Here is a 24,985-nt window from a genome sequence, read left to right as displayed (position 1 = left end):
GCCCCGCTGTACCTGAGAACGACTGCCAGTCGCGTGCGCCGAGGAGGCCGCAAGGTATCGGGGCAGGAGGCACCTGGCAGCGCACCGGTCCCTCAACGCGGCGATGCGGGACAGGAGAAACTCCCCCGCGGGCCGAGCAGACGGGGGAATCCCCCTCCGACGCTTTCCCGGGCTCCTGCCCCCTCGGCCCTCCCCACCCAGCGGGGAACCCCACCCCCGCTACCGCCCGCGGATGGACAGGGGAGGACGCATCCCCGGGCGGCGCCGCAGCCACCCCGCCAACACCCCGTCCGTGACCGCTGCTGCCGGTACCTGCAGCCGCAACTTTTCCCCCGCCGCCATTCAAAACGTCCTGCCGTAAAGCACCCGTCTCCCCTGGCAACAAGGTTCCGGCCGAGCACTAGGTGTAGGAAGGTGATGTAAAAGTAAAACCACCCAGTGTCGTAAACCAGGTCCGGGGGGGAGGGGAGGCGAGGGAGGGGGGAGGGCGGGGGAGGAGGTGACTGGAGCATTTAGACACAAGCGAGAGGATCATGGCGGATGGCCCCAGGTGTAAGCGCAGGAAGCAGGCGAACCCGAGGCGCAATAACGGTCAGTCAGCCCGCGGGGCAGTGGCCCGGCCGCGCTGGGGCGGCGGCGGGGCCGGGGCGGGGGCCGGGTAGAGCCGTCCCGAGCGCGGAGAGGGGAGGTCGGGCGGGCGCGAAAGTAATTCCCCCGCCGCTCCTCGCCGGGAGCCCGGCTCCCTCCGCACCGTTATATCCGCTACCTGGTGCCTCCCTCGCTTCGCTGCCTGCCTGCCTCCCTCCTCCGCCTAGCGGTGCGTCCGCACTCCGCCGCCTGTCCGGGACCGTTACACGCTGTCTTCCCCCACACGCCCCACGACCGCCCCGCCGCCGCTGTGGGGAGCGGGCTCGGGGAGCCCCCCAGCCGCGCCGCCGCCCTCCGGCCCGGGCGGGGACACCGAATCCCCGCGGGGAGCGGTGGGGCATCTCTCTCCGCCCGGCCGGCCTCTGCAGTCCTAACTCCGAAACTTGTTACCTGCGCGCCCCGGCGGAGTAGGGTCTCCCTGCCCGCCTCCCACTCGGCCTCGCGGGCGGGATCGCCCCTTCGCCCGCCGGGGAGCGACTCTTTCTGCCGCCCGCCGGAGTTCCCCTCGTTCTCCCGGCCGCGGGCCGGCTCCTCGCTCCCGGGCCGGCGCCGTGGGGCGGGCTGGCGTTCGCTTTTCAGGGAGCGGCGGTGGGGGACGCCAGCCGTCACCGGGGGGCAGGAGGGGTTGGGGGGGTACACCCGGGGAGCGGGGCTGGCGGCGGTGGTGGGGGAGGCACTGTCGCCACAGCGGGCAGCGATTCGCGCGGGGGCAGCGCGGCGCGGCCGCCCCGGGCCGGCGGGAGGGGGCCGGCAGCCCCGCCGCCCGCTCGCCTCTTTTGCCACCTCCCCTCTCCACCGAGAGTTGGTCCCCGGCGGCGCCCGGCGGCCGTGCTTGCCTCCCCGGTCCCGGTGGGGAGGGGAGGGCTGCTCCCGGGCGGAGAGGGCGGGCGGCGAAGTTTCTTGCCTTTCCTCTGGCTTCGGAGGTACCTGTTTGTATAATAATGGGTGGTAACGGTTTGGCCGGGGGCCCCCGCTCCGTGCGTGTGCGACCGGCTGTTGCAGTCTATATAAGGAATTACATTTACATTTCGTACTGAAGGGTTGCCGTGGGGTGGGTTTGTGTTTGGTTTTTTCTTTCCCTTTGGTACGTGGGTTACTTTAAGATGCTTTTGGAAGGTATGCGGCGGGGGGGGAATAAACGCTCGTAACACCCACTCTCTACTTGTTTTCTGTAAAATGGAGAAGTAGTTGGGCTCTCGTAGCGACTCTTCGCAATAGGGTGTGAAGCAGGAGATTTTGTAACCTTCCTTGGCAATTTTAGGTTTTGTGTGGCATTTCCTGTGCAGGGTCACAGATAGGAAGGCTTTCGCTTGCGATCCGAGGCGTTTTCCCCGAGACGCAGGGAACGGTTTCTGAAATAGCTCCGAGTCACGATCGGTGCCTCTCCTCTCTAATCCTGACTCTGTCGGGCGTAGCTTGGTGATAAATAACGGCCTCTCCAGGGGCCGGCGAGTTGATCTGATCGCTTTGAACTTAGGAGGGTTTTCTTATTTTGTTCTGTGCGTTTTCTAGCGACTATTTCTCTTTGCACGCTCATGTTATTAATTCCTTGTCCTAGTGTAAATATTTATATTTAGCTCATGATTTGACTGTGCTAAAGGTAAGTTTGGAAAGTGCTTTACTCCACCTTATTAAAAATGTTGATGATCAGAGAAAGGGGCTTTTCTTGTTGCTGACGACATGTGTGTGACATGCGAGTCTGAACCACCCAGTTTGTGTGCAGGAGCTGTAAACATGTTTACCTGAACAGGAAAGAAATGGATTTTTCTCTTAAAGATCCAGTGATATGAATATGATACTCATAAAGCATATCAACAGATGACTTGGGAGAGAAATTTTCTGAAACCCTAGTTTTTGAAATCAACGTGGAAAAGAGATTCTTGATCACTGCAGCAAATGGCAACTTGTGCAGGTAGAAAAAAAGATGGTGTTTAGATTTTTCCTGCATGCATGTCAGCCCCCTCCTGTCTGCTGCTTGCATTCTCAAGGGAGGGATTTATTTACCATGCTTGCTGTCAGTGTTTTTCCTTTGTGCTTAATATTAGAAAACCAGATTTGAGGCTGTTTAGCACAGAACATTTTGTCTGCGGCATGTATCGTTCACAGAAAACAAAAGGTATATAAGATGTGGTATCGTTCCAGGTATCTTTCATCTTCATCACTTTTGGACCTCATTGTTGCACCCATTTCATTATAAAACATCTCCAAGTCTTTATCAACTAGTTCTGTGCTGTAGAATGGCTTGTCAGGCTGGGTTTGTTTATTTTTTTGAGGAATTAAAACCAACTTCAGTCATTGTGCATTGAAGCATCAGGATTGGTTGGATAATAGATTCTGGATAATAGGCATTTCTCAGCAGTGGGTTTATGTTTGACTTGCAAATGTTTACTAAAGAAAATGGCCAGAAAAATGTTAACTGTTTAACCTTTGGATAAGTATGAGACTTTTTGTGTGTGTGTGTGTGTTTTGTGGTTGTTTTTTTTCCCCTAAGTCTCTAAATGCACTTTGCTTTTATAGGTATCTTCTGTTAATGAGAGATCAGCATACAGGAGATGCTTCAGCAGCTGGCTTGTTGGTAATATATACTAGATCAAATTTCTGCTGTTTCAGTTGCCTTTTTCCTCCAATCTCACATAGAATATGAGATTATTAGAGAGAGACTGATCTTGACATCCAGTATAGCAGTAATAATACTGGGCTATGGCATCGAGTTGTTACACTGTAAACTTTCCTTCTGTTTATCTGTTGAGAAACTTAACTCAGCTGTTCTTGTACTGTAAACTTCATTTTCTGCCTACCAGCCCCCATCCCCATGTTCGGGAGCTAGGACTTAGAGCTGCCATCCTGATTCATTAACTGCAGCTGGAAAGACACTCTTGTCTCTTCTTAACTCTAGAGCTGATTCATTTTCTATCTTTTTTATTGGCCTCTACAGGAGATCAGCAAAAGAGCCTATTGGCACTGCCATTAAAGCCTCTACTTCCAAGAAAATCTGGCACTTCTTACCTGAAGAAAACTATCCTGTGTCATTGTCCTTACTTCTGCTCAATACACAAACACCTGCTACAGCGAAGGAGTTAGCAAAGTGTTGGGACAGTAACACCATTCTGACAAAGCAGAAACATAGCACTGGTTGGGAGTGTCTCTTCCTATCTACCTTTTCTCCTTCTCCCCCTCTTTTGGTAGAGAAATGACGAGGAGAAAAGAACGATGTGGGGTTGTTTTTTTTTTTTGCCAGTCATCTGCATTGCCACGCTACGTGAATCCTGTGTGGACTTTAAATAGATTCAGCAAAGATTTTCATATTCTAAGTTGCTTGCAGGATCAGGAATAGTTGCTTTCTTAGCATTTCTCCTGTATATTGTAGGGTTGTCTTAATTCTTATTAAATAGCAAAACTAAAAAGTAATTCATCTTGTTCTTTAGCAATGCTGTGAAACAAGTAAAATGAACAAAATACTTAAAGCATTCCTTTCTAGAGGGTTAAAAAGATACCAACCTTTTATATTTGTGTTCTGAAAAGTAAGTATGCCTTCAGGTTTTCAGATGCATATTTAATGGTAAAAAGAATAATGAATGAAACTGAGTAAACTCTGCATACAGTCAAGTATACGTGAGGAGAAGTATACATGAGGTAGGCATTTTTTTTAACCCCTGGTAAGAGTGAATTCGTTACTAAAATGTTAGGTAGATTGACTTGTTGGAGTGCTAGTTCACTTGCTTTACAGTGAGATTTCCTCTCTTTATTAGATAATCATTTCATATTAAGTTTAGTTGCAAAGGGAAGGACTTTAAGAAGATCGTAAGTGCCTTTGAATGAGGCAAAAGCATGGCGTAGTTCTATTAGCTCCAAGGTGTTAACTACTGACAGGATGTCAGGTGTTAGTGATGCTTGGGACACAACATTCCTTGTCCTGCCTTTCTTCTCTTGCCCCATGCCTTTCTTTTCACTAGGTATCATGTTTTAACTCCAGCATTAATTTGAATTTGCAATTTGGGAATTGAGGAATGTAGCCTGAGTTAAAATTCCAGGCACAGTGAACAGTTGAATTAACTGTTTTGAGACCAGGGAAATCTTCCCTCATATAAACAAGTAATACTTCTATTTTAATGTTAACTACTGAAATATAATGAGAATACGCTTTAAAATGTCATTATCCCTTCAGTTTTCTCTCAGTAACCTGTGCTTGTTATTTTAATGATTGTGAAGCAGAGTGTTTTAAGGTAATTAGTTGCCTGAAACAGTTTTACTCACTTATGGGACTCTGATAAACATGATGCTACAGTGGTTGATGAAAAGTAGCAAGTAAATGAAACTTTCCCTCTGACTTGGACTTCCTGATCATAGAAGTCACTCAGATTAAACTTTCTGGTTGAAGTCTGAGGACTTCTGGCTTTATTACAGGTCCTGTTAGTATCATTGTTACTGACTGTGGTTTGGTTCTTGCTCTCTGCAAGTGAGCTCCCCTGTCAGCAGTGCAGGGGGAGAGGGTTCTACAGCCATCCTCTGCCTCCTTGCCTGCTGGTTACTCAAGTGTTGGTATTAACCTTTCATTTCTTCTTACAGAAGTTTTACAGTGGTAGGTGGAGAAGCTGGACTGAAGTAAAAATACCAATGCAGTGCCTTTCTTCATCCGGAAGTATCTGTTATAATAGGGTTTAATATGCCAGTGAGGGATGGCAGACATTTTTAACGTGTATAGGACAAACTTATTATGCTAAAGAAATAAAACCAACCTCTGTGAAGCTTGGCTTGTGGGATTTTGCTTGCTTTTTTTTAAACTGATATTTGAGCAACTGCACTCTGTTGCAGGGAAACTGCTGGAAGTACATTATCTAGCCAAATGGCTCTTAAGAATCCCTGTTTCTAAATACAGTCATTATTATTTACCAAAAATATAAGCTTATGGCATTCAACTCATTAGCTGTTTGTAGTAATTTAAAAAACTTGAACTAATTGATATTGCAAGCTGATTAGAATATGGTGTGCTTCACTCACTGTAAATCCAATATTTAACAGTACATACTGCGTTTCTGGAGATGATATTCTACTTATGATAGGTTTCACACAAATCGCCAAACAAGAGCTTGAAAAATGGAAATAATTCTGGGTTGATGTAGGCTTTCATTCCAATTTTCAAAGTACAATTCCAGATGAACTTTCAGTTGCTTAATATTCCTGAAGTTCTGGTCATACTTTACCTGTTGTTTTCAAGAGATCTCACTAGGTAGGGTCTTCTCTGTTATGGGCATGTAAACAGGACCAGGCTTGCGCCTGTGGTCTCAGAAACTTTGGTGCTTCATTCTGGCAGCTATAATAGGCCTGTTATTTTTGAGAACTAAATTCTCAAGTGACTTACCCAAGGTCACACAGGAAGTCCATATCAAGACTGAGTCTCAATCCATTTTTAATCCTTGGGACTACCAGTACATTTGGCTTGATCTAGAGCCTTAAAGAGAAAGAACAGATTTATCATTCAGCATGAGTATTATGTATATTAATACTTACATATTAAGTATTATTATTCTGTATAAGTATTTAAGCTCTTTCATATTAATTGTCTTGAAATACTTGCACTTTCAGCAAACAAGTGGCAAGATGCAAAACTCAGTTTTTCTATTTAGTCATTTTTAAATGGTATTAAGATAGTATCTTCAGTGGTGATGTTTCCTGTCTTCATAGTGCTTATGTAATGATGTGCCAGAGATGTAGAGTTTTATCTTTGGATGGTTTTTTTGTATTCCCAAATTTTAAGTTCAGTGGTGTGTTGGTAGACAAAAGTAAAACACACCAGGAGAAAATTGACTTAAGACCTGTACCGTTAACCTCAACATCCCTCCTTCACTGTGTGGGGTGTTTAGAAGACTGTTTTCGTAGAGCTTAATACTTGGGCAGAGATGATTTAATCAGGTATTGGTGTTCTTCGGACAGTAATGACTAAAGAAGAGACTTAGAATATGGCTAGTATTTCTGCTATTTGAACATGATTGCTAGATAATTAAGAAAACGTAAGTCTTCTTTAAAACAAAAATTCCCTGTGTGAAATATTTAATAACAAAAATTATAAAAAATATCAACAAAAAAAACAAGCCGACCATGGAAAGCAGAGAGAGATGGATGTAATGAGTGAGCAGGGGTGCATGAGTGAGGCAAATAGCATGTGTTGGAAGGAGGGAGGATGGAGTATAGGGAATGGATTAATGTGCTTCTCACTGAAGGTTGTATACTTTATATCTGATTGACCTTGGTGGCCTTCCAGGGAGTGAAGAAACTGGTCTCCCGTCTGCTGCAGGAGAAGATCACAGTGGGAAATAGCTTTGACCTCAGTTGACTAGGTGATGCCTTGAAACACTGGAATTGCTGGGGGGGGTGGGGGTGGGGGTGTGGGTGGGTGTTTGTATGGAGCTTTGTGTGTTTTCTGTAGGGCTTTTTGCTTCCATGTTCCATTAGAAAGTTTTTTGCCATTTGCTTCTAATACTATGATTGACTCAATTTCTTGAGTTAATTGTCAAGTACATGGGTATTTCTTAGTCTTGGTTTGCTTTTGTGGCTGTCCAGTTCCATTTTTAAGTTATTGGAAAGGGTAACAAAAGCTGGATATTTTTAAAAACTTTTCACAGTTGCAGCTTTTTAATCTTTGCTTGCCCTCCACTTTTGAAGAAAGAGTTGGGGTTTTTTTTTTTTTCAGTTTTCCTTTTGTATTGAGCCCCAGTTTTTTTATTTAATAATCTATTTGTTCTTTTTTTTTTTTTTTTTTTTTTTTGCATAGGTAAGTAGTATTCCTGTGTGACAGTCAAGGAAAATGGAAAGCCCAGTCAAGAAGAGTGAGACTTGACAATGAAATGCTAACTACAGTTAAATGCAGCATAGCTTTATGTATCTATTTTAGGACTCCTAAGAAAAAGTACTACCCCTATCACCACAGTATGTAATCACCTTTCAGGCAGTAAAAATATGTTGGGTCTTCTCTTTCTGTATTTAGGCCTATACATCTGGTTCTTTGTGTGAGTACCTGACAGCTTACATTCATAGATTAAGAGGAGAAGTAATGGTAGAGCAGAAAGAAGGAACTTGTTAAGTTTGTATCTTCACATGTGGAGCAGCCAGGCAGTGATTCACATGTTTCAGTTGGTTAGTGCTGAACTTTTTAGCCAGTTTTTTTTGTCTTGTACATTTGTAGCCAAAGGAACCCCAAATAGGGAAGAAAGGGGGAGGGGGGGTGTGTGTGTTTGTTTTTAGTTTTGTGTTATGTTGGTTTTTTTGTTTCTTTGTTTTGTTTTGTTTTGTTTTGTTTTTGTACTCTGTCTTGCTCTGTGTTTGTTTCTGATGCCATTACTGTAATGTTACTGTATCTTTTATTTTAACATGTTTTTTTCAGAGCAACAGAAGTTAACTAAAAATATGCTTTCTCATCTTTGAGAAGTCAGTCTTGTTTGAAAGCAGCCTGTTTCAGTTCTGTCCTTTTCAGCTGTCATTCCCAGCTGTCACAATCTCCTTGATGTAAGGACTTTACCCCTGTTGTTGTGAAGCAGTTTGGTTAACAGCTGCTGTCACCCAAAGGTTAAAACCTGAAAAGTGGAATCCTTTGTTGCTTCCCTTACAAATGTTTGCTTTCTGTTTGGTAACATCTCCCTTGCTGCTCTGCTTTCAGTGTGTTCAATCTATCCTATTTTTGGAGAGCTCTGTAAAGCAAATGAATATGTCTAATGATGAATATATTCCTCTGGATATGTTAGGAGGCTCAGTTGTGACTGAGAGTAAAATAGAAATTCTGTCCTTCCTGAGATAACATTCCATCTTACCTACTTCAGATCTGTGAGTACAAGTAGGAGTCCTTCTTGAGTGAAAAAGCATGTAAAATTACTTATTTAAATGCTAAGAACCCCATATGATATTGGAGTATATCAGAAGCAGAAGAAACAACTCTTCCTCAACTATCTAAATAACTACATAGTTTTCCATAGTGGTTTTAAGTATGTTTTTGTGTTTGATGCAGATATCCTTTGTCTTTTGCAAGTTCTTCAGTTTTTTAGCTTGTTGCAAATAAAGTGATAGATCAGGAATGTTGGAGGAGCTGACAAGATCATCGGAGATAAACAGATTATAAACCTGGCATTTCACCATGATCCTGAGTGTGGCTTTCAGATAACACTTGAAATAAAGGGGTTAAAAGAGTCTGATGTGGTAGAGAGAGTATTTTTACCTATGAACTAGTGTGCCTGTCCTCGTTAGGATCAAATGCTACTTGGACCAGTGACACTAGGGAACACCTTCAGTCACTGTGATATGACATGTTTTCATTATTTCAGCAAACACTCCTCTTTAAATTCTGTCTGACAGACAACTGACAGACACTGAGAGCAGTTTCTGTTCCATTTTGTAGAGACATCTGTCCACAGTGCGTGTATAGGAGAAAGCAATATGAAATTACAAAACATCACAAATGTTGCATGATTGAAGAAGTACTGGGGAAATCTATTACATCTGAAAAAGTACAAAAAGAACAGAAAAGTTAGACCTTAATTACAGGGATCAGGTTGCTTTTTGCTAAACTGGTAGATTGGACCTAAAGAAGCAGATGGGTTTTTTGTTTGTTTTCTAACTTTCCCCCTCCCAAAATGTAACATAACTTTTCATAATGCCCAAAAACTTAGGGAGATGATTTGTCCCTTTTTCCTTACATACACTTGGTTTATAACAGTTTTTTCTCAATGCCATGTGGAATTCCTGCCTTGTGTCCTTTCAGGTATGGATCAGATTTTCCTTCTTCCTACCTTCTAATCCATTTCATTCTTTCTCTTAATTTACTGTATGCTACCTGCTATAAGTCATGTGAAGTTCTAGACTGGAAAAAGGAGACACTATTCAGAATCTGTAACCTGTTTAGTCGTCTGTTTTGTTTATGTCTTTCCATAGCCTTTTGGGTTTTTTTCCCTATTATTCCTGGTACAGCTGTTTGGTAAATTCAAGCAAAGTAGAACTAGTCACATACTACTGGATTCGTTCTCATGTTATTGCTCACAGGAAGGACCTAGGTACAGTTGGCCCGCAAAGAGCATGAGGTGGTGAATAAGGACTTTGAAGCAGATTTGGAGCTGTAATGACTGGCTTCCTTCCCTACTGCTGTCCCTTCCCCTTCCTTGCAAGGCATTTTCATTTGAAAAACTAAGGTGTGGTCATCAGGCATATCTGTTCTCAACTTCCAGTAATTTTTTGCTCACTGCTGAACTACACCATAATTGCATATGCAAATGTAGTATTTTTTTCCCTTTTACCTTGTACATGTGTGAGAGAAAGATAAGGTTGCAGAGTACTGCCAGGGATGGTGCTGTTGTTGAGGTTGAGGAGGTGCTGCAGATGGCCACAGGAGGAGAGAAGTACTCCTCCTGCAGAACAAGACTCATGGAGGATTTCAGAACTTCTGTGACTCAAAGGCAACAAGAAAAGACTGTTCTTACCAACTTTAAACTTTAGATAGGAACAGATTGTTGAATGACTTGTAACAACCTATTTTGATACATTCTTGCTACTGAGGGCTGAGAGTGAATTTGCATTTACAATAGGAATTTGTTTTGTGGACAGACATATGTATAGTTATATCAAATAATTTAACCTATTAGGTTGGCTTGGTAGCTCCATATAGTGACACAAGGAAACCTTCTGTAGTTCATAACAGTGTTGTAATGATACTAAAATCACAGAGACTAATTCTATGGGAGAGACTATTCTGACAACTTCTGCCCTTCATGGGAAGGTTTACCTTTTACTTTTTCCAAATTTTTAAATTGACTGACATACTGTTTTTCTGAAGCCCTAAATATGTCTTAAATAGTGAACATGGGAGAGAATCAGTTCTACATTGCAGTCAAAATGCTAGGAGATTCTTTATGCACAAAAGTGAAATATAATTTAAACAGAAATGAGAAGCAAAATTGAATTGGTAGTTGTAGCATAGGAAAAGGGAAATAGTTCCAGTGACACATAATGCAGTATAGTATTCTGTAGTTCTCTGTATTTCATCATGTGATTAATCATGCTTTCAGAGATCAGCCTGCATAGCTGATGTGGTAGTTACATGATTGAGAGGAACTTTTTAAAAGGATGAGCCAGGTTTGTGCCTCAGCACATGAGTGACTGAAACTACTGGCAGACTTTCTGCAAGCTAAAGCAGTCTAAATAAGAGGCAGAAATTTAGTTTTCAAACTGCAAAGCATACAGATAGAATTGGTTGAATCAAAATCATGACTCACAACAGAAGTTTACAATCCTCACAGAAAATTCTTACAGGGTATTTGAAGCAAAGTGTCACCTGTAGATCTGATGCTTAAAAAATCTTTTTGCTTATATTGCTGCAACTCTGCTGAGATGAAATAAGTAAGGTAATTAAGAACTCTGGAAAATATGGGTGTTTTGTTTATTTTGGTGTGAACCTGCAAGCCTTCTCCATTTAATTATCCCAACCTCGTAAAAAAAAAAAAAAAAAAGAAAAAACCCTGCTTGTTATGAAAACTTGCCAAATGTCTTAATAATTTACAATGCTTATACTTAGCCCTTCCTTCATCTTTCTAGTATTTTTTTAAGCATTTTGAAGGTCTTTTAGCAAATCCTCAGAATAGAAAGATGTTTGTAGCTTTCTCAGTTTCAAGATGCTCACTTACTGAGCATGCTCACTTACTGAGTAAAGCATTCTAGGTTTGTGCCCTAATGTATCTTAATAGACATCCTGATCGAGTTGCCCTGTTTTGTTTGGGGTTTTGGGGGGTTTTTGTTTGGTTGGTTGTTGTTTTTATTTTTTTAATCTCTTCCCAGCCTATCTGGCTTTAAAGAACTTGTACCTCTTCCTTCAACCACAGAAACATTAAGTAGAACTGCAGTCAAACCTCTGTCTTGTTGGTTCTTTGGTCTGCCGTTGAAACACTTTGTAGCTGAATGTGTGTGAATATGCAACTTTGTGTGCTGTTTTCCTGCCTTTTCCTTTTGTCTGTCAAGCTTCTGGCTGATAGCAGATTAGCCATCTGAATGTGGGCAGCAAAGAGTAATGGGCTGTACAAAATGCCTCAGGCTTCTTGCATACAATAAAATGACTTCATTATAAAGCAAAAAATGACAAGCCTGCCATGGAGGATATCTCTATTGGTGAGATGGAGAGAGTAGCCTTTGGTTTATGATCGTATTAATGGGTGTAAAATAAACTTAATTTTTTTCGACTGTCAAAAGTATTCCTAGGTGTTTTAGAGAGGAGTGCTGAAGATCCTTCTAGCAGGAAAATGGTGATGGGCTGAATGATGTACAACTTGCTCTTCCTGATAGCTGTATATGTGGGGGTGAAGGAAGGGAGTAATAGCGTGATGGCTCAGTTTCATTTTCACCATACAGATGTGTGTGTGTGTGTGGTGTTTTTCTTTTTCTTTTTCTTTCTTTTCATTTTTTTATTTCTAATGTTTTCATTGGTTGCAGGATTACATAATCTGTCCTTCATAAGTGTGTTGGGTTTATTAAACCTTTTGGAAGATGTGCTAATACAGATTTAAAGGAAATCGGGCCAGAAACATGATTGACTGAGACAGAGGGAATCCAGATGTTGGAGGAGGATATAAAATATAAAGCTGTAGTGAGCTGGATCAAGCAGAGGTACAAGTGTGTGTGCAGAAGCACAGTAGCAGGAAAAATAACTAGGAATCCTGAATCCTATCAAGGTTTTTGACAGCTGTACTTACCCACTATAGGAATCTGGTGTATAAAAAAACCAAACCAAGGCAAAACAAAACAAAAAAAAAAACAAAAACAAAAACAAAACAAGCAAAACAACAAAACCTTTCAATTGTCTACAGTTTACTGTGTAAGCAGTAGTGGCTGCTCTTGCCCTCCTAACTTCCAGTTCTGGCTTTCAAGAAGGTTTGTATGTTTGTTTTATGGAATGCAAGATCTAAAAGGTGCTCTTGCCAGGAAAAAAAGAAAAAAAGAAAAAGAAGGTGCACTACTTTCATTTGTGCTAAATGGAAGATCTTCCTGAATTGCATCTGTTCAGGAAATGAAGACAGCTACTGATACACAGGAGCTTCCAAACTAACTGGCAAGTCATCATAAAAACAATTTGGTATATAGAACATGGAAGTATTGTTAAAACATGCAATGCTTGTCGTAAGGTACTTAGTTTTAAAGAAGCCTCTTAGAATAATTGATACTTGTTTTAGTCTGCCTTGCTTGTTGGAGTCTGTTCAATATGTCACTGTGAATACAACCTAAGTGGACTCTGGAAATATATGCTTAGCAGCAAAACGTACAAATTGCAACTTGCGATAAATAAAATGGGAATACTTTTGAGTAACTTCCCTTGTGTTATTTTTCTCATTCTGTCAGCTGCTGCCAGGTCTCACTGGGGCTGTCCTGCATGGTAATTCCATCTACGGTATGGACCGTGTCCCTTGAAGATCTCCTTTTAGCTGCACTTCACACACCAACTCTTCCCCAGTCTCATGGATTGATTTTTCCCTAAAGGAAACCGCTTGCTCAAAATGTGTACTTCATGCATACTACTTTCACTCCCTTCCTTTCCTCCAATAAAGTCTGCCCCCTGCCCTCTAAAGAAAAAAGAAACAACTGAGAGTGATTTTTGAGACCAGTTATACCACAGAGCCCCACAGATGTTGCTCCCTTGACAGCAGTGTTAATTCACTTTATGTGCATTTTTATTTTGCAGTTCAGAATTGTTTCTATGATTATGTGAGCTTTTTATGACACTGAAGACTGTAGCTGCTTATGAGAGAAGCTGGTGATAAAACAAAAGCTTAGTTAACAACCTTTAACAGTGTATAGCCTGTAGATGGTGGCGATGAAAATATGTTCTGGGATAGTTTCATTGAGAGAGGATCCGTGGAGCTTTTCTTTTTGCCTCTTTCCTTGCCCCATGTGATCACTGTGGTTTATAGTAGGAAGCCACGAGTTTCTGCAGTCACAGGTGGGAAGGGAGGTCGTTGCTGGTAGGTCATGCAAAGGCATTTGAGTAAAAATAAGAAAGTGAGCTCTTTCATGGGTGAAAGAGGTAGCTACATATTTTACAAATCTTTCAACAACCATGACTTAATTGGCACTACTGAAAGGAGTATGTTGCATATTAATGCAGCTTAGGGAAGTTGCATTTATGAATATGAATTTAAAAAAATCTAAAAGTGCTCTTTTATGTGTTTTTTTTTTTTTTATAATTACATGTCATCTGAGTAAGGTTATTGCTGCCTTGGACCAGCCTGGTCTGACACGGCTACAGTGTTGTGTTATGGCTGGTTTTCAGGACAGGTTTGGGAGGTTGCAGAATACCAGGCACAGAGTGGTAAAACAGGTGAAAGCTCAACTTTACTTAATCAGAAGGAATCATAGGAAATATAGGTTTTGTTATCTTAAAGGTATTTAGGTAATAGAGAAAAATATTATTTTGGCAGATAGTTCTTGCTGTTTTCTGTGGTATTTAGGCTACAGCATTATCTTTCAATTTTAACAGCATTTGGGTTGATACTTAGGATCTCTTTGTTGTTTCTTGTTGGCAAGTACTAGTGCAGCACAGTTGGAATTCCAAGTTCAGGACATGTTATTTATTAATGTATTTAACTCAAAGTACAACATACATTAAAACTTCTTGTGCACAAATGATTTTTTTGTTTGCTGATTGTAGTGAGGAGGGGGCAGCATGACCTTAATGCCTCCTCTGTAAAATATCTAATGTATAAGCTATGAAATTACAGAAGGCCTGGTACAAACTCTAAGGTTCAGTGCTTGACACAAAATGAGGTGGTCAAAGGATACAAGTCTGGAAGATGCCTTCTTGTATCCTTTCCCCAGTTTTCGTTTCTTGAATTCTAATGGCCAACTCCTGCCTTAAACTTTAGCAAACACAATGCTGTTAAGATGTGGAAGGTCAGAGGTTTTACAGTGATTTGCTGTTGCTCCCTAGTTCAGCACAGAACTCTGTAGTTACCTCAATTTCATTTGTCTGCTGTTTTCCATACTTGGAGCAGAAGTGCGTTTCTACAGTAGAAGAATTAGAGTATGTGTTTTTGTTACCTGAGATACTGTTAGTTGACATCTTTTCTATGTGTTGCAGCCCCTATATGAATCCTGGTGACCCCAGTTTTGTGGAATTCCTTTTCTGTGAGCAGGAATGTGCTTCATTCTTAGACAAGGGATTACACCTTTAAAGTGACAGAGGGGAGGTTTAGATTAGACATTAGAAGTTCTTTACTGTGAGGATAGTGAGGCACAGAAACAGGTTGGACAGAGTAGTTGTGGCTGCCCATCCCTGCAAGTGTTCAAGGCCAGGTTGGATGGGGCTTTGAGCAGCCTGGTCTAGCGGGAAGTGTCTCTGCCCATGGCAGGGGGTTGGAACTAGATGATCTTTGAGGTCCCTTCCAACCCAAACCATTCTATGATTCTGTGTGCCTCAGAGTCATTTTTTTTTTAAGCCTCATGTTTACTTCCTTATCTTGAAATCAAGTAGCTCTTATGAGAAATTAAAGACATCAGTGCAATGTTGCTCTCTTTCCTGGATTAAGTAGTAAACTCTGTCATGCTATCTCATCTATCTGTCAAAAAAAAAGTCAAGATTTTAGGCTATGCAGAACTATAGGGTATTTTTGTCTTCTCTGTTCCCCCGATGTCTTCTTCCAAGCAAGACTACCATAGAGAAGGGAAAAATCCACTACCAAAAAAGCCAAATTGGTGATTTTGAGTTTAAATAAGGCTTATGATTATCTCTGGTGTAATAATAGATGGTTTAGGTTTCTGGAGCAATTAATGCAGTTCTGCAAAACCTATGTGACTGTTGCTGAGTACTTTAGTAGACAGTGTCTGTTACAGTTGGGAACTCTTTAATTAGTGTAAATTGCAAACACTGAAATGTACTTCTCAGCAGATCAACCTGTAGTGTATGAGAATGAGGCATGTCAGGCTCTGTTTTGGAGGAAGCATGTATTCAAAATCTTTCGTACTCATTCACATATGCTTGCCCTTGGGTTTCCATTTGATTTGTAAGGGTGTTTTGGAAAACCAAATGGCCAAAAGCATGTTGTTATTACAAAAGTGGGAAGTATTTGGGGTCTTTTTTTTTTTTTTTCCTAAATAGGATTTTATTCCTCTGTATTTCACAGATTCTTAAACTATCTGGTAGCCATCACAGCTATCTACAGAACTTAGAATGTTCTAAAACTAGTAAGCAGCTGCACTAACATGACAAATCTGTTTACTTACACAGCATGATAGAATAGGAGGGATTTCCATACTATTCTGAACATGACCTGCTAGTCATTATTAGAACAATGTGCTTTGTTCCCACTGGGGATGGAAAGGGTCTGGAGACAAGTGAGGCCTGTCTTGCCTTGTGATGTCTGTGTTGTCATCGTTAACAGTATCATGGGAGGAAGAAAAGGGGGTTTTAGTCATTTCTCATGTCCCAAACCCTTTAGAAGCATGTCCTTATTTTTGATGTTTTTCTCCATTTCTGCAAGCGGGGCATTTGTAGAAAGCCCGTTATATGTGGGTTTCCATTTAGGCATGAGGGCTCTGGAACAAAATATTCAGTCTTTGAGATGATGTCAATCTTCTGTTTAAATGGGAATTTTTAGTTATCATGGGGGAAGGGTACAGATGAAGAAGTCATTTTGGGCATCTGGAGGTTTGAGAGGGCCTATTTCCTTAGCCAAAAAAAGCCAAGCACATTTTGTGCTTCCTTGAGAGTTGACTGGTTTGTGTTTTTTGCCCATTGGTCAAAAGGATAAAGGCTGTCTTCTGCCCAAAGGTTATTTGAATTGATGCTTGAGTATATGAGATGACAGCATGTAATGCAACTAATTCCTGTTGGCTAATGGCGCATGTCCCACTAAACACCTGAAGAAATGACAGATCTGTCTTGCTACTTCTTTGGGAAGCAATCAATTGTGAGTTCTATGTCTCTTATTACCAAGTTGTATGACTTTGGTGGAAATTTCAAGGAATAGAGGCAGCTTTTTGGCAGATGCACTCAAAATGCCTTGGCATAGGAGCTGGGGATAGCAGTAGGAGATGCTGGCGTCCTACTGTTCAACTTTGGGGAAGTTAGGTTTGCTAACAAAGTGACAGAGACATGTCTGCTTACCAGCTATGGTAAACTATCATCCTTATGTGAAACTAGCTCCTGTAATAAAGCGAGGTTTGAGTTTTTCTCTGTGAAGAAGCCATGTCTGCTGGTGGCAGCATGCTATATTAGATGCAATGCATAAAGGCATATAGTTGTTCCTAGAAAAAAATTGCCCCAGAAATGCCGCTTTTTAGCGAGTAGACCTCTTCATTTGCAAGAAAAACAAAAAGCAACTTGTTTGCTAATCTGTGACCTGTTTTGGAGTGACAGTCTTGCACTGTGCTGTCCATAGCTGAGAGTCAGCTTCACAAAGGTGCTGGAAGAACACATTTGTTTTCCTATGCTGTTGTTATTTCTCAGCAGGTTTTTAATTGCTGCTCTCCCCACTTCTTGTAACCCTAAAGCTGCTCAGACTGTTTCTGTTTCAAGTTAGTTTCTAATGTACCTTGTTGAAAAATCCTTAATGAAGGCTGGAAGACTTGAATAATTTTCATAACCTGAGAAAAATCAATGAAAAGTTATTTAATAAAGCTTTTTGAGCTTTCTGGTTTAGTTAAGTGGTTTAAATATGACTTCTTTTTTTTTTTTTTCTGATCGAATCAACTGATCAACCTTTAGTTAGGTAGAAAAAGTTTCAGGTTTTTTTTTTTTTGAGGGGGAAGGCATATAAATGCTTTATTCAGACCTTCATTCTAATAATAGTTCAGTATTCTGGAGGTGAATTATGTGAGTTGACATCAAGGATCTGGCTAAAAGGGAAACTTATTCATCTTTTCTAGATGAGATGATGCCAGTTGTGAAGATTAAATGTTTGTCCAGAAACTGTATTATCTGTGAAGTAAATTTTGCTAAACGTACTTTGAAATATTCTTGGCTGGCACAAACTATATGTCAGCGTCTGTGGTGATGAGGATTTAAACTAGTCCATTTTAAATCCTAGCAAGCAGCAGCTGAAATGCTGCAGAATGACCTTTGACATAGGGACCCATGAATGCCCCGAGTATGATTTCACTTTCACCACGTTCTTTGTGAATCTGAATGCTTGTCAAATCAGATGTGTGTTTAGACCTTTTCACTGAATGTGCTTGGAGGGAAAGAACAAAGCCTGGGGTCAACTTGGCATAATCCCTGCGTTTATCTTTATTCTATTATAGCGGCTTGTGGGGGATGGAGTAACTATTCTCTATGAGGTGAAAGTGCAAGTAGAGTGTAGGTAGGGTATCCATCTTTTCTTCTAGGCTTTCCTAACAACCTAACTGGTCTCCCATGATTTAGTTGAGCTAATGTATGGCTGACTAGGCAGATAATTGGTTGATCTATGTGATTTGCTATTTGTTCTACCCATGGCTATTTCGTAGCTGCTGCACCTATCAGCTGATGTAAACAAAACCAAGTACAGCTTGTCTTGGGTAGCGCATGCAGAAATGGGTCTGTTTCATAGTGCTATGTTCTCTCCAGTGGAGACAGGAGGGGAAATAATACGAATTTTTATACTACAACTACTTTTGCTTCAGTGCAAATCATCTTTTTGTTTTAGGAGGTAAAGAGCTTTGTATACTGTATGGTGCATATGTATTTTTTGCTTTTGCAGGCTATTAGTCATAAGTAAGGGGTGACTAAGTCTGTTATTACCCATTCAAATTAGGAAAGCCTTTGTCTCTAAGGGAAGAACCGTAGAATTCTCCTAAATCATTATTATAGACTTTTTGCAGTATTTTTAGATTTTACTCCTGTGGTAGATTTACTTCACAATACAGGATTGTTTCTATGTGGAGCTGGAGTGGTCTGAATCTGTAAACGAGTTATTGTGCGGTAAAGTACAAGTGGGTGGAGGAACTATATGACAAAAGGCCTAGTTACCTTTACAGTTTGTTCGCTGTACCTCATACACTTTGTTTCAGAAGAAAAGCACTATTCAAAGACTTGAGTATAAGGAGGCAGTCTTTCACACGAGGCTTGTGGGAAATTTCTTGTCAACTTGTGGGTTTTCAGCTTGTGTAGATTTACCCTGTGCCTTCTGAGGCTTTGCCTGCAACAGCTTTACACGTCTCTCTGAACCCCACACACCTTGTGGGGTGAACAGTTCCTAATCTTACACTTCAGCCAGTATTTTCACCTTACATGTACACTTGTTCAGGCTTTTTCTGTTCACTTTTTAATCAAACTTTGCAAAGTTTATTTTTAAGTAAGGAGGGGGATTTGTTGGTTTTTAAGGGCTTCTCTAAACAAGGAAATAATCTGTCCTCATTAACATCAGAGATTAAATACAATAAGCAACAAGCAGATACCTCTTTTTTCTCCTCCCCCCTTATTTTTAACAAAACCTAATAAATCATTCTGAAAGCATGAGTGTACTTTTCTGGGTTTTTTTTTCATTTTTTAAACTAAACTTTGAAACTTGATGTTTTCTGTGTTAGATCTGCAGTTCCCTTCAGCTGCTTCTGTGTTTCACTGTTTACTTTCTCTTTCATAGCTTAGTGGATAAATTCTTAAAAACCTGCTCATTCTGCTTGAAAACAAATGTGCTTCACTCAGCACCCAGTTTTCAGATGTAAAACACTTTCTCACAGAGGCTTGCTGATGAGCTGGATGGGTTTTGTACTTGTTTTATTTTAAAGGAGACTTATCTCAGTCCACCTTGGAAGAGAGGAGAGCAAGTACCTGGGGGAGAGCAGGGCTCTGATTCTCTTGCCCAGCCTAGGTGAGCTGGGGTGGCTGAAGAGGAGCGACACCCAGAGCAGGCTCCCACTTCCATCAGAGAAGCAACTGAAGGAGTCCTCAGCCTCACAGGACACAGCCTAGCACACAAGCTGGAACTGTCAGGCTCCAGACCTGCACAGTAATTTTAAAATGAAGTAACACAAGCCTGGACCTATGCCTGCATTAGCTGTCTGTGCTATGGAAGCAGTAGCCACTGGCAGCAGGGCAGAAGAGGTATTTGGGGTTAGGAAGCAGTCTGATAGAGTTTCAGTAATGGCTTTCATTCCTCCTTAGCTGCATCCTTTCAAGTTTTTTGTGTGTTGGGGAGAGACACTTTCAATCTCCATCTGCTTGGTGTACCAGTAACTGCTCTAGGAGGGTAGTTCTGGGGAACCTACTATAATCGTCATCTCTTGCTGCATTAAGGAATAAGTTTAGTGCCATTGTTCAACACTGCCAAGGTAATTTTGCTCAGAATCTCAGGCTGAGCAGCATGGTGTGCTTTTTCGTGTGTGTTTCCCTGGATTGTTCACCCTCCCTGTTCCCATCAAAACCTGCCATAATATGCTACTTTGGATGTTGCACTTGCATACCTGATTGTCACCAACCAGCATCCAGAAACCTGCACATCTGACTGCAGTGTCTCTGTTGCATTCTTAGTTTAACTGTATAACATTAGTGACAGCAAGAACTTGCATCTTAAAACTCCCTTAACCTTGCAGGTGGTAAACCAGTAAGTTATATCTAGACTCTCCATCTGCAAATATATGCCTCAGTGTTTACTTTTTCACAGTATAGCAAAACTCTGTCCAGTTCTACCATAGCTGAGTGAAATAGGTACACATTTTTCAGAGCTGTTTATGAGCTCTTGTGTACTAAGATTAGTAAACTTGAAGGATACTTGAAAATAATACCAGAAAATCCTTTGCTTGTATCAATCAGAACTAAAAGGCAACAGTCAGATGTTTGCTTTTGCAATATCAAGGTTTTTTTAATTGGTAAATCAAACCTCCTGTTCTTAAAATGCCACTTATACTGTTATATAATGGTAGCTTTTCTTTTACTTTTGCCTCCCTCCTCTTCTGTCGGGCTATAAAACTACATGCTGTGTAAGAGTTTCTCTTTATGTTCTCCTTTTCAAGACTATTTCAGTCTTGAGATGTGAAGAGAGATTTTCTAGTAACTAATGTTCACATGGCTAGTCTATTTGCTGCCAAATATGCTGTGTTTTCTTTGTTTTGGGGTTTTGTTTGTAGGGGCTTTTAACTTCTAGTGGTGTGAAGGTGGTGTTTGGAGAAGCAGTTCTACTAGCTGTGAAGAGGCCGAACTGAAGGAGCTATGCTGAAGGAAACAAACCTGCTGTTTTGTACCTAGCTGCAAAGTAGTACATCCCTAGTCACAATTAGGGTCTTCCAAGGTCAGAATAACTCTTCTGCCAACTTCAGATGGGAAAACACACAATAGAGAAATGAAGCAAGGGAGTATATTGGCAGCAGAGGAGGGAACAGCCAGTCATACCTGCTATTAAGCAGCATTTCTTTTAAGTGATACGAATATTGAAGAAGATAATAGCACTTTTGTTTTTAGAACTTACACAATGCTAAAAATCCATCATGGAAACAGCAAAACAATATAGCTGTGTGCTGCTGATCTGATTTCACAGCTGATCACAAATGCAGTTTAGTTTAAAGAGGCATCCATATACTTCAGTAATACCAACAGTTGACAATTCAGGACCATAAACTTAACATGTCTGATCTTACATTTCTTTTACTGTCCAAAACACAAGTTCTTATGGGACTAAATGAATTTCAGTGTGCTTTAAAGCAGTCTAATTTGGACTAGTTTAGACCATAAAGTCATGGGCAGAAGTGCATTCAAAGCAATAGCTCCTGGCAGAATATCTGACCAGAAGCCTGCTATGTCGGGGTCCTTTAGCTCATCTGCCCCTGCAACTTGCCACACTGCAGAATCTTCTTGCTAATTTGGACAGCATGCCTTCCAAGGCCTGGAGCCCACTGGCATAAAGTATTCTTTCAAACTGTACTGAAATTTACATTTGCAGTAAGCCACTCTTCCCCGCTATAGTTTTGAGGTCTTGAAGAATATGCTTGTTGAATGTTTGAACGGCCTTGTCTTAAAATGTGAAAGAAGTGGGTTTGGCCCCAGGTTTCCCTCTGGAGACAATGGCATTGAGCCCTCTAGCATGTCTAGCTACTAACAACCACAAGGTTTTTCTTCTTTCTTTGAGCTTAAGCTAAATATTATCATTTGGTTATGTTGTAGAATACTTCATTACAAAAGGAAAACTAGAAGATACCTCACCTGCTCATTTAAAACTAACTTTGATCCTATTTATGTAGCAACTACTACAGAATTAAGTTGTCTGACAGCTCTGCACTGCTAGGATTGTGGAATTGTTTTCTATGGTTTTTATTTATTGGTTGGTTTGTGTTTTGTTGTTTGCTTTTGTTGTTTTTTTTCTTGGAGTCAATCCCATCCCAGTAGCTAAGGGAGAATACAAGGCAATCAAAATAATTACAAATTTATGTGCTCAGACAAAATAACAGAAAGGTTGCTACTGGGAATGACTTGACAAAGTATTGGAGAGAGGAAATAGAATCCCATTAAGCAGAGGTTTAGGGAAAGCGTTATCTCTGGTTGTCGTGATGAAATCTTTAAAAGTGTGGAAGTGACAGGTTTTCTGAGACTTCAAGAAGAAAAAATAATGCAGAATCAATGCCATGTTATTTGCAACAATATTTTATTCAAATCTCCCTGTAATTGCTGCTTCAATCTATGCTTTTACATCTTGGTCCTAGACTGAAAAACACACCTGATCAAGCTGGCAGGCAACCCAAAGGAGAAACAATTAGTGAATTGCAGAGAGATGTCAGTTGCTTTGGAGAATCCTGGTCACCAAAAAAGCTGGGTGCAGATGAACAGCTCAATAGGCTAACTGTTGGCATCTCAAGAGTCAAGAATGTGCTTTTGCTCTTCTGTCCTTTTCTGTGACTGTGTGATATTGAGGGACTGAAAGAGAGAAGGATGTTAGCCTGCATTGTTGTTGAACACATGGTCCTAGAGTTATTCTGTGGGCAAGCGATTGATGCAGTCCTTGTCTCTGTCAACAAGTGGATCTATGGAAAGCATAGAATGCAGCAATTATCCTCTCTATTCATTTTATCTCACAATTGGGACAGATTAAGAACAAGTGGTCAATTTACAACAATTCAGGCAAGTTGTAATTTGTTGTCATATTGTAGTGTCTCAGTGTGCCCCAACTCAAATTCTGGCTTCTGTGGTGTAGGGGTGTTTTTGTTCTTTTAAAGAATATTCTCTTTCACTCAATCTTTATTTACTTGGTTTTCTGGTTTGTAAATCCAACACTACAAATATATATATATATATATATATGGCAGCTGGTGAAAAATGTGACAACCACAATGCTTGCTTATTAAAAAGAGTAATACATGTCAGCTCTTCTTGGCTCACACAGTTCATGAATGAGGGGTATTTTCCCTGACCAGTTGCATTCTGGAAATCCTTCAGATGTGTTGCTATTTTTGAAGACAACTTTTGCAGGGCAGAATCTATCCCTCTGTTGATATCTAGAATGCATTTGCTTTTCATGCAGACAGAAACTTGTATGGAACGTAGTTCAGGAATTCAACTTGTGCTCTATTGGTAGGTTTTCTTATTATACTGACACGAAGTTTCTCATGAGAGCCCTTGTCTAGAAAAGGTTTTTCTAGAGGATCATTCTCCCAGCAGTTGTTTACAGCATGTGTATGTTTGGCGTAAAAGCCTGCCTGTGTGCTTTGGCTGTATAAACTGTAGGGTTGGCTCACAGACTACAGCACCTAAATTTAGATGCCAGGGTGTGAGCTCATTGCCTGTGCTCCCATTACAGTCTGCGGAGGCCTAGCCAGTGGACCTGAAGAGCTGTTCAGTTGACTGAACATAGGTATCTGCTTTTGGATGAGCAGAATAGTACTTCAAATATCACTGATTATAGTAGGAACTTATGCAGCTAGTGGATGTATAAATTCCTAAATCTAGGTTTTGTTACCTGTGAGCTGTATTTCACCCTAATGATGTTTTTTATCTCTTCAGAGTTGAAAAAATGTTTGATGTTCTTTTAGTTATTAAAACTCCATTTGTGAGTTGTCTCCTGTATTACTTTCTTTTGAAAATTATACGCATGGTTGAAATTCTTGATTGCTCAAAGCTATACCTTTGAGATGATACCTGTCTCAATGCTTGCTTTATCAGTCTGATCTTAAGTTTCTTTCAGTTCTCTGGGACTCATATACTGGTTTCTCAGTCATTGCGAGAAGCAGGCATTCTGTCTTCCGCCTGCCCCATGCACCTCTGTTCAGATCATAGAATCATAGAATAGTTAGAGTTGGAAAGGACCTTAAGATCATCAAGTTCCAAACCCCCTCCCATGGGCAGGGACACCTCACTCTAAACCATGTTACCCAAGGCCTCATCCAGCCTGGCCTTGAACACTGCCAGGGATGGAGCATTCACAACCTCCCTGGGCAACCTACTCCAGTGCCTCACCACCCTAACAGGAAAGAATTTCCTCCTTATATCCAATCTAAACTTCCCCTGTTGAAGTTTTAACCCATTACCCCTTGTCCTGTCACTACAGTCCCTAATGAAGAGTCCCTCCCCAGCATACCTATAGGCCCCCTTCAGATACTGCAAGGCTGCTGTGAGGTCTCCACACATCCTTTTCTTCTCCATACTCATAGCCAGAGAGTGTACCTCTGGATACACAGACAGCTTTGATTTTGCTATGTCCTCAATATTGACAGCACTCACTAATAACAGGATACATTCTGTACTTAATTAGTGGAGTGACTAGGGAGGGACAAAGAGACAAGCACCTGAAGAATGGTGCTTAAATAAATAGATGGGTTTGGTTAAGTCTCCCACATTGTGTGAAGCTCTAGCTGAAATTCCTCAATCTTTTAATGTTCATACTGTGCAGCATTTTTTACAGTCTTTTTGATTTTGTTGATGGAGATGAAGAAGCTTATGTCAGAACAGGATTAGGTTTGCACCATTGCAATAAATTGGTGGACTGGTGAAGTACACAGTAGGTATCCTGTACAAGTTACAGCTTGTAATTATCTCTTGTAAAATCTTGGATTCTGAGGTCAAGTGCTGGGATTGTTTGAACTATCATCACACATGTGGATTATTCGGGGTGAGACTGAGAGCGCACTGTAGCTCCCATCTCCCTCAAACTTCATGCTGTTTTTTTCCGTGTGGTGTTCAGCAGATACAAGTCCACACAGCCTGACAGGTATGTTTGACCTTCCTTGTCTTCCTTCCTGTAACTGTATCAGAGTAGTATCTGTCTGTTTTGAAACAGTGTTTTGTATCTGTTTTTTGTATGGTGGCTTTTACTTGAAAATTGGTAGGAGTTTTGAAGTTACAGAGCAGCTTAGTCCATCTGCACAACTGCATTAGAAGTTTTACATTAATTTATCCAAATTAATGAAAAGAAAACAGTTTAAT

General features: G+C 41.0%; 1 protein-coding gene across 2 annotated transcripts in view; it reads left to right on the top strand.

The window, feature by feature from the left end:
• The first annotated feature begins 432 nt into the window (after window positions 1–432).
• ZEB1 (zinc finger E-box binding homeobox 1) overlaps window positions 433–24,985 on the top strand; it is a 122,621-nt gene continuing 98,068 nt past the window's right edge. The window contains exon 1 of one of the 2 annotated variants that reach the window (XM_061350365.1): window positions 433–591. In XM_061350365.1, the coding sequence (XP_061206349.1) occupies window positions 534–591 (58 nt within the window). In that variant the 5' untranslated portion in view covers window positions 433–533. Of the gene's footprint in view, window positions 592–1,412; window positions 1,572–24,985 lie in introns of those variants that run through there. The other variant, XM_061350359.1, reaches the window with a different exon arrangement.

This window comes from Neopsephotus bourkii, unplaced genomic scaffold (assembly GCF_033783945.1).
Source record: "Neopsephotus bourkii isolate Nb327-2 ecotype Australia unplaced genomic scaffold, CSIRO-AGI_Nbou_v1 NB_53, whole genome shotgun sequence".
NCBI classification, from domain to species: Eukaryota; Metazoa; Chordata; class Aves; order Psittaciformes; family Psittacidae; genus Neopsephotus; species Neopsephotus bourkii.
The sequence above is the reverse complement of the archived record's forward strand: the minus strand, read 5'-3'. Positions and strand labels throughout refer to the sequence as shown.